The following is a 14,818-nucleotide window of genomic DNA, read 5'->3' as shown; positions in this document are numbered from 1 at the left end:
TCTACTAACTGCGCTTTTAGGTACTTCAAGCACCGGTCATCGTTCTCGTCGAACCCTTCACTAGTGACGAAGGGCTCGACGAGTAAATTAACCCTCAGACACAGCCCACTGTGTTTCTCACCGGATCTCTCCGTGGGTCGCGTTTCCGATCCGGTGGTAGATTCTGCGAAGCACGGCTCTTGCTAGGGTTCGTGTTAGCAACGTCGTCAGGTTTGAGCCCCGTGAGCTCACCTACTAGTTAAGGTTACGCTGAAATAGCCTCTCAAGGCTATCAGCTTAGGTAGAAAAAAAACAACATTTTGTGAGATTACATCTATTGATACGTTCCGATGAGTAGACGCCCCAGTTAGTGTTGTTATGTTGCTATGGAAGGCCATATACATTGCAATCCATGTTAATAGTAGATTAGGTAGGGCAATTGTTTAATGTGATTTTCTATGTGATTGTGATTTATTGTTACTTGTTTACATCAAAAGTTGGATTGGTTTTCGTTATCATGCCGTCTTGTCCTATAGTTATAATGAACATTGTGTACTTAGCACATTTGTCCTGATTAGTTGTGCGCGCATGGCTTATGTTACGAGCTAAATTGTTTACTTCTTGTTATTTAATGTGTATCTTTTCTTTTTTAGCTTGTAATGTGTATTGTGTAATGTGTAATGTGTAATGTGCCTAATAAATAAATGCGTATGTCGCTATCCCTCTCGATACAGATGATCAGTATTAATTGATTTCTTAAAGGCTATCCCTCCATTTGAATCAGTGCGAAATTACAAGACATTCAATAATTACTTAAATTAATAAATAGTGTGGGTGTGAAATTTGTTAAATGATATTACATTATTATTACATTATATTATTGCATATTCTTCTTCTTCTTCCAGTGCCTCTTCAATCCTGAAGGTTGGCCGTTAGCTTTCTGTATTCCTTTCTGTCAGCAGCCAGCCGGAACAGCTGTTCGACGGAGGCAATACCGGTCCACTCCCGGATATTCCGCAGCCATGACTTTTTTCTTCGCCCAGCACGTCTCTTTCCGTCCACTTTGCCTATAATTATCAGCTGCAGCAGTATGTATCGATCGTTCCTGAGCACATGGCCGGGATACTCTATCTTGCGCTTTTTGATAGAAGGCAACATTTTCCGGGACATATGAACGCGCTGAAGCACGGTTTCATTCCTGACCCTCTGTGTCCAACTAATGCGTAACATGCGACGGTAGCACCACATCTCGAATGCCTGTAGGCGTCTTGTAGTGTCCTCTTTCAGGGTCCACGTTTCGCAACCATACATGACGATAGGCCAGATATAGCACATGAGTAGCCTGACTCGGAGCTGTATATTCAGTTGACAAGCAAGTTGACAGCAAAGAACTTTTATTAACTTTAACATTGCATATTATTATTACGTAATATTTCTTCCGAGATGTCGATTTTTTTTTGCATAGATGGGTGAACGACCTCACAGTCCACCTGGTGTTAAGTGGTTACTGGAGCCCATAGACATCTACAACGTATATGCGCTACCCACCTTGAGATATAAGTTCTAAGGTCTCAGTATAGTCACAACGGCTGCCCCACCCTTCAAACCGAAACGCATTATTGTTTCACGGCTGAAATAGGAAGGGTGGTGGTACCTACCCGCGCGGTCTCACGAGACGTCCTACCACCAGTAATTACGCAAATTGTAATTTTGCGGGTTTGATTTTTATTACACGATGTTATTCCTTCACCGTTGAAGTCAGTCGTGAACATTGGTTTGGACGTATTTCATTAGAAAAATTGAAGCTTGCCTGCGGGATTCGAATATCGTTGCATCGCTAGATACGAATGCACCGGACGTCTTATACTTAAGGCCGCGACGACTTTCTCATATTGTGTGTTAAAGCAATTACGGGCGTAATTCTTGGAAAATATTTCATATACATTTTGTAAGTGGTAGCTATATATACTAGCAAACCATATCAAAATTAAGACGTTCGCTTCGAATTTTAAGATGCTAAAACATAATAATTTTCATAACTTAATCTTAAAATCCAAGACGAATTTTGTGCCATAACATTGTTTTTACTGTCTAATAAAAAATTACGTACGCTGTTTACACGCCTTTAGCAATAATTAGGAGCATGTTTCGAAAAAGGTTGATTGTATTAGGCACATTTTAATTCAATTAACTTCATTAAGATTATCTTCATTACAATTTAATCCTGTAGACACAGCCCACTGAGTTTCTCGCCGGATTTTCTCGCTGGATCACGATTCCGACCCGGTGGTAGATTTAATAAAGTACTGCTCTTACTAGGACCGATGTTAACAAATCTCACTCACCAGTTAGGCTGAACCTAGAATAGCATCTTTAGGCTGCAGGAAAATAGATAGGTAAACAATAACAATTTGATCTCACTGATATAGTACAGCATACTAACAAAAAGCCAATACACGTTTTTCACAAAACGGAATCATGACCATTATCAGCGTCTTCGGCTTTCCCGAGCCACTTCTTTACAGTCCAAAACGGAATATACATAGCGATAAAATCGTAAATAATAGAATATTCTCCTGTGTTACGGGGATATAGCGCGCTCGTGTTATCTCATGCGTGTCTTTTACACAAAACTTTTGAGACTCGAAAGTGGCCAATTAATACTGTTTGTTCCCTGGCGTTAACTGTGAACTTTGAGATTTTTTATTATTCTCGAAATAGCTATAGAATAATATATAGAATTGGTAGATGTAGCTTTGGCTTATTCGGTATAAGTACTTGCCGGAGTGAATTAGACACTGAAGTATGAAACCTAGATCTATGTAATTAGAGCATATTATTGTGAATGTCATTACTTATGTCACTCGGGTCTTGAAGTCGAACGTCCTAAATTTGCACTACAGAAATAGTCAGACTAGTGGTACCTATTTAGATGGACTCACAAAATATTTAACTAGGTTAGTACTGTGTGGTTATACATTGCGATTACATCGATTAATAATTTGTTTCTTATCTAATTCTTCTGTGATGCGCGCAAATTTTCTAGTTAAATTCTCTAGTATAAGCGGTTTTATTAGCATTACAATTATTATTAAATGTTATGTTTTCAAAAAAACTGTAAAACTTTACGTACTCGACTATAAAAATAATTGTTTTTTTTTCAACGAGACAACTCCGGAATTTGAGTGTGAAAGTACAATCATAACTGTTAAACAACAAAACCCAACGACTCGCTTACGATTTTTTTTTATGGATAACTCGATCGTTATGGCACAGCGATTCAATTTTCAGTTTCAGTTTTTGAGTGAATTGAAACTTCTTTGCGCGCATGAGGGTAAAATTTTTACGGATGAAACGCAGTAATAATAATATTGGGTGAAACGAAAATGTGTGACGTTTTTGTCCAAGAAAAGCGAGAGAGCGATCGAGACCGACTGAGAGGGGAGAAAGGGCTTTTTTTCCTACCTAAGCTGATAGCCTTTAGAGGCTATTTCAGCGTAACCTTAACTAGTAGGTGAGCTCACGGGGCTCAAACCTGACGACGTTGCTAACACGAACCCTAGCAAGAGCCGTGCTTCGCAGAATCTACCACCGGATCGGAAACGCGACCCACTGACAAGATCCGGCAAGAAACTCAGTAAGCTGTGTCTGAGGGTTAAAAAGGGCGAACGTAGCATGTAGCACATAGCTATGTAGCGAGAGGAGGGAGAGAGAGCGAGAAAGAAAGGGAGATCGAGAAAAAATACACGCTTTTGGTCGTACGCGCTTGCACATAGGCCTCTACCTACATATATTTATTGGAGGCTTAAGATCTAAGATACTAAGAACACTACCATAGGATCTTTTATGTGAATTACACATGTATTTCGATCATTCATCTGTACAATTCACGGCGCATTTAGTCAACAGTTTGCGCATATCAAGCGAAGACATGTCAATACATTTAATTAATTTCAAGAAAATGTGCTAAACGAGCTAAAAGCGACTGGAAGTGTTGTTAATAGGGAAACTGAAAATATTGGGAACGACAATCCAGTTTTCTTTGCAGGTTAATAATAAAATATTAAGGCCACACGACGTTACCTTTAAAGATTATTATACCAGCTTTTGTCAGGGACTATTTTTTTTAAATCAAAAGAATTATTCGTTAAATCTACAGCAAAAAGGACATGTCGACGCTAAAGGATAATCGAGTTTTTTAAATTGAATGTTCAACCTTTTTAACCCTCAAACTCTTTTAATTGCGTTTAAAATAATCAAAACGTTGCTGGCTGTTTTTACATTAATATGGAAATTAAGTCGAATGCAATCGACGTTTGCGTTATATTTTTTGAAATAACATACAAAAGTAGTTATCAAGGTTAAAAAAAAATATGCATTAACAAATACAACAACAATGTACAAGTCAACGCATGGATTATGAGCTGGATGTGAATAGCTTACTATAGTAGAGAAGGACTATCGTATCTGTACCGGGAAAAGTTTTCGATCCACAGATTCGGTAGAATCTGGCGCCAAGTTCCGTTCAAAAATCCCGTTGTAAACGGAGCGCCAGACTACCGACTGTGTTTACTGTGAGCAGAACAGTTTTTTGAGGTTGCGAAATTTTATTTAATTCTACGGTACTTCTGGTTCATAAATTGTATATTATATCAATCACTCACAACTTTATTTCACTGATATTAACTAGTTATATCAATTACAACAATTAATCTACTTGAAATTATTATTTATGATTAACGGCCTTACCTACAAGTTATTATGATTTACGAGCTTTGGCGAATAGAAGTAATATAAAACGAGCTTTACTGCTACTATAAACAGATGAACAGTATGCATTTATATTGTAATAGAAATAACATAAGCTGAAAATAATTTGGCATTCATTCCTTGTTATTTCTCGCATCCAAAAATATTTACGGACCAAGCAAGAAACAGGGCTTTTAAATTAAATAAGTAATTTCCTATGATTCCAATATTAATTTGAGATAATCTCCATTCATTCGAAATAATCTCAAAATTGAGACAATTTCTAAGCGAAAAGATACAAGGCGTATTTATTACTCCGACTTCTTCGACATAATCCAGTTATTTTTTTCATTAAGTTTATTTTTGTTGCAAAAATATTTTCGTTCTGTACTCGTGAGTATTATACTGACGGAGACATAAATTAAGAAATTGCTTCTGTGTTGTTTTCAATACCCAAGCCGACTTCCGTTTCTGAACGCGAAGCCAGTGGTCGTGTAGAATATTCCCGTCACGGTGATAATAAAAATAAACGAGGTCGTATTTTGTTTGTTTTCCTATCTGCTACGCCCGCGATATAACAATTAAAGAACAGTTTATGAACGGGGTCAACGAAATATAAAATTTCTATGCTGTTATTAGTTAAATTGCGAATACTCGTATAGAAGTCGTCTTGACTGCTGTTTCTGTTACGGTGTAGTAATGCTTTTCAGTTTGAAGGGCGAGTCAGCTGTTTATAGAATATAATTATTTAGCCTTCGGGTATTTGACTTTTACCCACCACAAAAAGAAATTGTATAACTAAACTGTTTTTGTCGTTTTTTTTCCTACTTATGCTGATAGCCTTGAGAGACTACTTCAGCTTCGTCTTAATATGTAGGTGAGCTCACGGGGCTTTAACTTGACGTCGTTGCTAACACGAACCTTAGCAGGAGCCGTGCTTCGCAGAATCTACCACCGGATCGGAAACGCGACCCACTGAGAAGATCCGGCGAGAAACTCAGTGGGCTGTGTCTGTGGGTTAATTTACTCGTCGAGCCCTTCGTCGCAAGAGGGTTCGGCGAGAACGATGACCGAAGACAGCTCCGTCTTTAAAGAAATTTTCTATTTGGAGTATGTGTTTTAGACACCCATACACACAAGTAAATCTTGAATGTAATTATTTAATTCATTCTGCTACCGTATTCCGTATTCTGCTATTTCACGAACGAACGAACAAATTTTCACGAACGAACTTATTTTACATCGACCTCTGAACATGGTGAAAAGGTGATCGAACGCTTACGAATTCAGACTTCTGTCTAGTACAGAGCCGTTAATATAATCTGAATCTCAGAATTAGCATATAAACACACAATACAACATGCGATATATCAATGAACCGACTTAAATTATTGCTTAAATCGTAAACTGAGATTGCAGTCTCTCGTAATTGCTGGGATGCGTGGCAGCGGGTGCAAACATCGATTTGGCACTTTGCCGCTTGAAGTCAACTGAGCTGGATTATCGATTAATAAACGATTAGTTTAACGATTCTTGAGATGAAGTTTTATTACCTATTGAAAGCTGACGCGCCTCCTTAACAATGCTGCTTTGCTACGAATACGCCCATTTTCTATATTTTTATGTAAGTAATAGGGGTTAAAGTATGAAATTGCCGTGTTACTGTAATAGGTACCTATGAGATTCTTCTTTTAAAAAATGTGCAACATTCGATTATTGACTTTTAGTTGTTTTTTTATTCAGCTTAGACAAGAAAGATGGATACTTCGAAAATTCGAGTGATTTTTGAATACGAGTTCCGACGCGGAACTAACGCTGCGGAAACGGCTCGCAACATCAATGTTGCGCTTGGAGAGGGGACTGCTAATGAACGCACCGTGCGTTTTTGGTTTAAGCGCGGTTTCGTGATGGAAATTTTGATTTAAAGAACGAACCGCGTGGAAGACCGCCCACACATGTGAATAACAATGAATTGAAAGAGATGGTGGAAGCCGATCGGAGCCAAACTACCCAGGAATTAGCGGCATGGTTTAACGTTACCTTGTGTACGAACGTGTTTCCACAGTCTTCTATGCGAAAAACGCTGAAGCTGTTGAAATCAATGATTTTTTACAAAATCTCTTTCTCTCTCTAAATTTTCAACAAAAAATCTGTTTTTCTTGAAAATCTTCTATCTATGTTGTTAAGTTATTGATAAATTTAAAAGCATCGTTAAAGGTTTTACAAGCAAGGCATCTTATTTATAAAACAAATTAAGTACATATTTGCATGCTTTAAGTTATATTACCGGAGCAAAATAGCGCGAAATCTGTTTTAAAAGGTACTTAGTAGAATGCGTCTCCCCTAATTGTGTTTTCTGACGGAATGTAACAGTATTATGAGCAACCGTCGTCTTGAGTCGTGGCGTGCCCTGTCGGCAATCAAAACAATTTATTATCTTGTCTCAAGGTTTACATTTCGGTGGCGTGTTCGATTAAAATTTTTTATTGAGTTTTTATTGACCAATTCATTTTAATGCAATTAAATAATTTTGCATTATGAATGCATCTTCGGGTTCTCTGAAGATGGACGGTAAAAAAACTAGGCGAAATCGCGTAACCACTGTTCACTGTGGTGGTAGGACCTCTTGAGAGTCCGCGCGGGTAGGTACCACCACCCTGCCTATTTCTGCCGTGAAGTAGTAATGCGTTTCGGTTTGAAGGGTGGGGCAGCCGTTGTAACTATACCTGAGACCTTAGAACTTATGTCTCAAGGTGGGTGGCTCATTTACGTTGTAGATGTCTATGGGCTCCAGTAACCATTTAACACCAGGTGGAGCTCGTCCACCCATCTAAGCAATAAATAAAAAAACTTATTCGCTGTATTTTGTACTTTTTACAACTAAACATTTTGTTTTTAGCACAAAATAGATAAATTTCTAGATTAAACAACAATTTTGCTTTCAGTCTTTAAAGTCCCATATATTTGGTTCTTTTAAACGTTTTGTAAAGAATCGAATTTTCCATATAAATCATGTAAGTACGAACAAGATTTAGAAAAACTTTCTAAAGTACAATGAAAGCATAAAATAAGTCAATAAAAACTTGGGAGAAGTTTTTGAACCGGTCATAAGAATGATTTACAATGAAAATGCTGTGAAAATCGCCAGTATGATATTATTTTATTTAGAGGGCGTAAATACGAAGCGCTTGGAATGGAGACCCCCGATCGTACGAACTAGGATTTACGTAATTGACGTCCTGCCAACCTGACCAATAATTTAACGTAACTCAATATAGATTACAGAAAAGTTTAATCAACCGTAACGCTGTTTGGTTTTTGCTCGGTTAAAAGTATTTGTTGTTGTTTTGTTTTGTGTTTTAGGAGGAATTAAACTAATTGCTCTAATTTGTTACATTGGAATTGTTGATATTTTTAAGTGAAAATATTTAAGGGCGTATACATAAGTATAAGTATAAGTTTAGTCATTCTAGTTTTAATCCACGATTCTTAAGTCAATGATGAAAGCATAGCTCTCTTGAGAAGTTACGTAATCCCATGCATAACAATAAGTTAATGCCATCCCTAGGTTGCGGCATGAAGTTTGTACTGTCAATAGAGTTTACTGGTGGTAGGACCTCATGTGAGTCCGCGCGGGTAGATACCACCACCCCGCCTATTTCTGGCGTGAAGCAGTAATGCGTTTCGGCTTGAAGGGCGGGGCAGCTGTTGTAACTATACTAAGACCTTAGAACTTATATCTCAAGGTGGGTGGCGCATTTACGTCGTAGATGTCTATGGGCTCCAGTAACCACTTAACACCAGATGGGCTGTGAGCTCGTCCACCCATCCAGCAATAAAAAAAAAAACCCATGCGTAATAAAGTTAATGCCATCGCCTAGGTTGAGTGTCAACCGAGTTTGAGGAGCAGTTATTGTTATCCTTTAAGTTGAACCCCATGATTAATTCACTATAAAAATAACCTATGCGTCAGAATAGACAACACACGACACATGATCACGATATGATACCTTTTAAATATATTGCAAACTTGTTTTATAACACTAACTTTATTATATAAATCTTTCATCGAAACGCATTGGATGCGTCTAAGTAAAACTTTAAGTTGTTCTCGTTAATGTAAACAATGATTTTTGTAGAAAGTTTATTTTTGAGTTTAAGTCTAAATATGATTTTGATTTCAGACTGTTTAAGCTATCGACTTCTTGAATATGCCCGCAGTTTTTCTGCACGTATCAAACGTTAACAACCTTTGTCCAACAACGGGTGAAAATGTAACCGTCTAAAGGATTTACTCACGTAGATTTCGTGCTGGGAAAATCAAATACGAATAGACTTATACACGTAAGTTGGCGTGTTTGTTGGAATTTTTACTCCAAATATACTCTGGATTACGTCTACGATAATGATGGCATCAAGTTTTTTATTTATGTTCGTTACATCTGATCATAAGATAGATATATCAATAGATAGAGATAGATATATAGTTAGATAAGAGTAGCAGCAGAGAGTAAGCAGTGGAAAGTAGTTTACTGGTGGTAGGACCTCTTGTGAACCCCGTGTAGGGCATCCGCCCATTTTTGCCGTGAAGCAGTAATGCGCTTCGGTTTGAAGGGTAGGGCAGCCGTTGTAACTATAACGAGGCCGAGAACTTATAAGCATTTACATTGTAGATGTCTATGGGCTCAGTAACCACTTAATACCCGGTGGGCTGCGAGCTCATCCGCCGATCTAAGCAATAAAAAAAGCTGGAGTAGGTCTTTGCCGAAAGGCACACCAAGACGAGGGATATTTTGTAGTCGAAGTGTAGATTTGACTCTTATATTTTGTTTTCATATAATATATTGTTTCTTTAGTCTACTTGAAATTGTTAGTTTAAATGTAAAATGTTCGGGAAATAAAGGCATTATTATTATTATATATCACCATAATATGTTTAAGATTTTTAATCCTTTTGATTAGTATATTAATTCATTTTTTAAAACTACTAATGTGACATTCAGTTTGTATCTAAACAAATTTAACCCGTAATTTCCGGCGAGAGGCATGTTCGTGTAATGAAGTTAGCATGAACCCATCACAGCGAACGTTTTAGTCAATACTGTTCTGAGTGGTGTTGTTTTGTTTGGAGTCTGTCTAGTCGCCGTTTCAGTGAACGAACTTCGAAAATAAACCTTTTAGGATTTTATTGCCTTTTTTTGTGAAACAACTGCAACCTAAGGGGTTATAAGCGAAAAGTGAATTGAAAAAAAAAAACGTACCTTCTAAAATCTCTGCTCCAACAGGCGTATATAACAGGATTCATGGAAGAGTTCACCCAACCCAGCCACGTTACGACCACGTTAACGATCTCCTCGTGCGCTATGCACGCCGAACAAATTCCCGATAACAAGTTCACCACAAAGAACGGTAACCAGCACACTATGAACACACCCATAACTATACCTAAAGTCTTGGCCGCTTTCTTCTCCTTCGCGAATTTGGCTAGTTTACGGGACAGCGAAAAGTTTTTCGGCAAATGCTTGCCGTGAGTCACGTTTGTTAGACGCGTAGAAGATCGCGATAGACCATTGTTCTGGAGTGCTGTTAGTGGTTCTTGATCAGCTTCTTCGGGCGTGCATACTCCGTGGCAAACGTCGTTTCGCTGACGCATCGTCCCGCCCCTGTGGATCCGAAGCGTCAATTCCAATTCGCCACTCGGTCTCATCACTTGTTTAGTGCCGATTTTAAGTGACCTCGTTTGTATCGTTGCCGCTCTATATATTCTATAATAAGTGAACACCATCACGAAGAGCGGCAAATAAAACGATATTGTCGACGAGAATATAATGTACTCCAAGTTTTCCGTGAACGGGCACTTGTAATCGGGAACTTCTTCAGTGCGAACAGCGCGCCACCACGCGATCGCGGGGAACGATATCGCACCGGAACACACCCACACGGCGGCTATTAGGAAAGCTGCCTTGCGTCCGCTCATTCGCATAGGATATGTTATCGGGTCCGTTATAGCCCAGTAACGGTCCAGTGAGATCACGCACAAGTTTAAAATGGAAGCGGTACTGAATAAAACATCTAACGAACGCCACACGTCACACCAGTCGACACCAAAGAACCACGTGTGTTCTAAAACTTCGTATAGGGCCGAAAAAGGCATAACCACAAGTCCGACGAGACAATCGGCAACTGCAAGGGAAGTCACGAAGTAATTCGTTGAGGTGTGCAAGTATCGTTCGCGTACTACGGCCAATATAACTAGCATGTTTCCAAATACTGTCGTCAAGGAGAATAATAGTAAAAATGACACGAGCAACGCTCTGTCGTGAAGAAGCTTGATGTAGTCATTCCAAAGACCTTCTGGTTCGCTGGAGACATTGTAGGCGCTGATGTTATCGAAGGTGAGGTTGAATTCTATGGCATTGTTGTAGGCGGCACCCGTGAACTCCAGTGTGTACTCTGGGCTTCTATACGATGAGTCCAGTTGGCCTCTTGCCACTACTATATCCGGTTCGGTGGCATTCATATTTTGCCGATAGTTATTTGTTCGCTAGCGTCATGGTGAGAGTTTATGTTTCCCCTGTTTTGCTCGCAGCCATTTCGAGATTACATTCTTGGCAGGCATTGTACTCCAGCATTTCAATTTCTGGCACATGTTTTTCTTGACATATTTTTTGTTCACTCGCGATCTGTAACAAAAACAAAAACGTTTTAAGGATTTCGTCGATTGTTCCTTCACTAAATGGTTTGTTTCCTTTGATAACTGAGTTCCATTCAAATGTTTTTGATGTTGATTTCATAATATTCTATGCTACTGAATCTGTCATAAGACTAATCAAGTTCATGAATTATTTTTTTGCTGTTTTACTCCATAGTCCTTAAACTGTTATGTACTAACGCGAGTCAATACAAAGTCGTATAATATATATATTAGAACAGCGTTAAATTAAAATTGGATATACTAAGTCTTTAAAGTAGTTATATAAGTTGTTATAAATAAAAGATCGTAAGGCATAATTACAATGGCTTCGGCGATACCTAATTACTGTACCATAATTCACGCCAGACTTACTTTTTCGGTTCTTTCAAACCTCCTACGATTCAAAGATGTTGTCCTAATTTCCATTACTTTCTAATAGGGGCTTCTTAATTAAAACTACTTTTACAGTTTTAAAGTTTTTATACAATTTTAAACTTTTCGAAGACTCTGACAATTATAAAAGTAGACATTGAAAAACGCTAGATTAAATTGTAAAAGAAGTTGTAATTATATTTACGGCTCGTGAAAACCCAGGAAAATGCTATAGGGATTTCTTTCTGTTGTACTCATAACAATTAAAATCTTAATTGTACTATTAGATTTTGACGACAAAACAGAAGACACAGAACGTGACGATATCTCGTCATTATCATGGACGACGTCATCAGCAACAGATGCCCTTGCTGTTTGTATATATATATAGCGCTCAGGGCAGGCGGTGAGATCAAACGAATTGTGTGCCGTGGGCCGTGAGCAGCTCGTCCACATGACGGGGTCTGAACCGATCGGTTCGTCCCTCCGACCTCGCACCCTCCCGCTGTTGAACTTTACAATGTTAACTCATAGCTTTTGAGTTTTTACTTTTACAACTTGCACTAAATATACCGTCATCATCGTCAGCATAATAACTCAGGTTAACGCAGTAATGTGTTCCGCATCAATAATAGTCAATTAATAAAAAAAAAACCTCTGACTTCGAAAAGGCTTCTAATCAATGACAAGCATGTTACTATTGACGCAGTAACGTGTTCCGCATCAATAATAGTCAATTAATAAAAAAAATAACCTGTGACTTCGAAAAAGCTTCTAATCAACGACAAGCCCTTTACTATTTACAGGGCAAACTTGGATTTTTATACGGTTCGACATAGACTAAGCACTTAATTAAAAGAAGATGAATTTTAATATTCTACCAACTATGTTTACCGTACTTGTTTTTACTAACAAAACTGAAGCAACCACGCAGATGCTATTTCAACTTTCAATTGACAATTTAAGGGTTACATCAATGTTATTATTAAAATAACTTATACGGCTTAATCTCGCATTTTTATTGTCATTATAATTCGAGGAGGCTATTTGGTTTAAGCGGTATTTTTCCAACTTTACGTATACTTCAGCTGTATACTTTAACCTTCAGACACAGCCCACTGAGTTTCTCGCCGGATCTTCTCAGTGGGTCGCGTTTCCGATCCGGTGGTAGATTCTGCGAAGCACGGCTCTTGCTAGGGTTCGTGTTAGCAACGTCATCAAGTTTGAGCCCCGTGAGCTCACCTACTAGTTAAGGCAACGCTGATATAGCCTCTCAAGGCTATCAGCCTAGGTAGGAAAAAAAAAGGTGGCGACGGTATCGGAAGAGTTGCAGACATCTTCACACGACGAGTTGCCGTTCGTTGGGCTTTTAACACTATCTGCCCACTTCCCATCAATCATTAAAGATATATCAACTGGGGAGTATATTCAGTTTCTGAATATAAAAATTTCAAGGAGCGACGTCCGCCATGACACTATTTCTCTTTCACATCCAGCTGCTAAGAGCAACGCATCAATTTTATATTTCTTTTATATTAAGTTTTCAATTGGTCATATAAAGATAAAACAAATATCTAAAAACAATAAATACAGTCCAGGCACAATTGCCACAGCGCAAGCTTATTTGGGTAAACCAGCACATGACTCACCTGTTGTAGTAGGTATTATCTACGGTTTTCATAGACTTAATTAAAACTACTTTTACGGCTTAGTGTTCGTTTTTGTTGTCATTAAATAATCATATTTCTATACATTAGAGTTTTATGGTCACAGATGACTAAGCTGTTAGTGGTCGAGTATATTTAATAACTAGGTGAGTTCCGCGATGTCACCCGCGGTGATTGGGTGACGCCGCGGGGCGAAGCTAGTCTAAAAAAGGTAGCCTAAGCTACTTCTTAGATCATCAGCTACCCATTAGTGAAAGTCCCATCAAAATCGGTCCAGCCGTTCCAGAGATCAGCTGGAACAAACAGACCAACACACAGAATTAAAAAATAAAGTTATTTTGGTATATTATTATGTACTGTGTATACATAATAATACGCATTTAGTAAAAAAGTGGTTATTTTATTATTACAAACAGACACTCCAATTTTATTTATTTGATGATAATGATGACGATTATATAGATAATAAAGAGCCTGAAGTGTAGGTTCAATTATGATTTTAAGTGGCTACCGGAGACCACAGATACAATAAGGTGACTTCCGCCCACCTTGAGGGACAAGAGGAACGAAGGTTGAAGTTATTAGTATGCATATACAATGCTCACTACTGTCTGTTGTTTCGTAAATGCCTTAGTTACCATTAACGGAAGCAAGAAAAAGATGTAGAGTAACACTATTTTTAAACTGAGAATACGTAGCTGATTCAATACACCAGTTTTTAATTGGATGGACGAGCTCACAGCCCACCTGATGTTAAGTGGTTACTGGAGCCCATAGACATCTACAACGTAAATGCACCACCCACCTCGAGATATAAGTTCTAAGGTCTCAGTATAGTTACAACGGCTACCCCACCCTTCGAACCGAAACGCATTACTGCTTCACGGCGGAAATAGGCGGGGTGGTGGTACCTACCCGTGCGGACTCCCAAGAGGTCCTACCACCAGTGATTACGCAAATTATAATTTTGCGGGTATGATTTTTATTACACGATGTTATTCCTTCACCGTGGAAGTCAATCGTGAACATTTGTTGAGTACGTATTTCATTAGAAAAATTGGTACCCGCCTGCGGGATTCGAACACCGGTGCATCGCTTCATACGAATACACCGGACGTCTTATCCTTTAGGCCACGACGACTTCAGTTACATCGTGCATTCGCAGTTACGATGGAATAAGCACTTTATCAGTTTGTTAATGTAGCTAGCTACTTTAATTTATAAAAATTGGTTATCGCTGCTATTTTTCGGGTATGATAAAAAATAAAAAATAAATTTAAGTTAAAAAAAACTTATTCAATTTAGGAAGAATACGCAGAAAAGTTGAAAACCTTTCACGCTGATTCTGTACTGAATG

The 14,818-nt window shown here is 38.4% G+C and overlaps 1 protein-coding gene across 3 annotated transcripts in view; it reads right to left on the bottom strand.

Moving 5' to 3' along the window:
• Nucleotides 1-14,818, bottom strand: part of Dopr2 (dopamine receptor 2) — a 188,272-nt gene that overhangs the window by 33,002 nt on the left and 140,452 nt on the right. For all 3 annotated transcript variants that reach the window (XR_016323320.1, XR_016323319.1, XM_089728651.1), the window contains one exon: nt 9,990-11,411. Coding sequence is in view for 1 of the 3 variants with exons in the window: in XM_089728651.1 (XP_089584777.1) it covers nt 9,990-11,248 (1,259 nt within the window). In the remaining 2 variants the exon portion in view is untranslated. The remainder of the gene's footprint in view (nt 1-9,989; nt 11,412-14,818) is intronic.

This window comes from Bombyx mandarina, chromosome 07, assembly GCF_030267445.1.
Source record: "Bombyx mandarina strain Sakado chromosome 07, ASM3026744v2".
Classification (NCBI taxonomy): Eukaryota; Metazoa; Arthropoda; class Insecta; order Lepidoptera; family Bombycidae; genus Bombyx; species Bombyx mandarina.
This window is presented reverse-complemented; position numbering and strand designations above follow the sequence as displayed.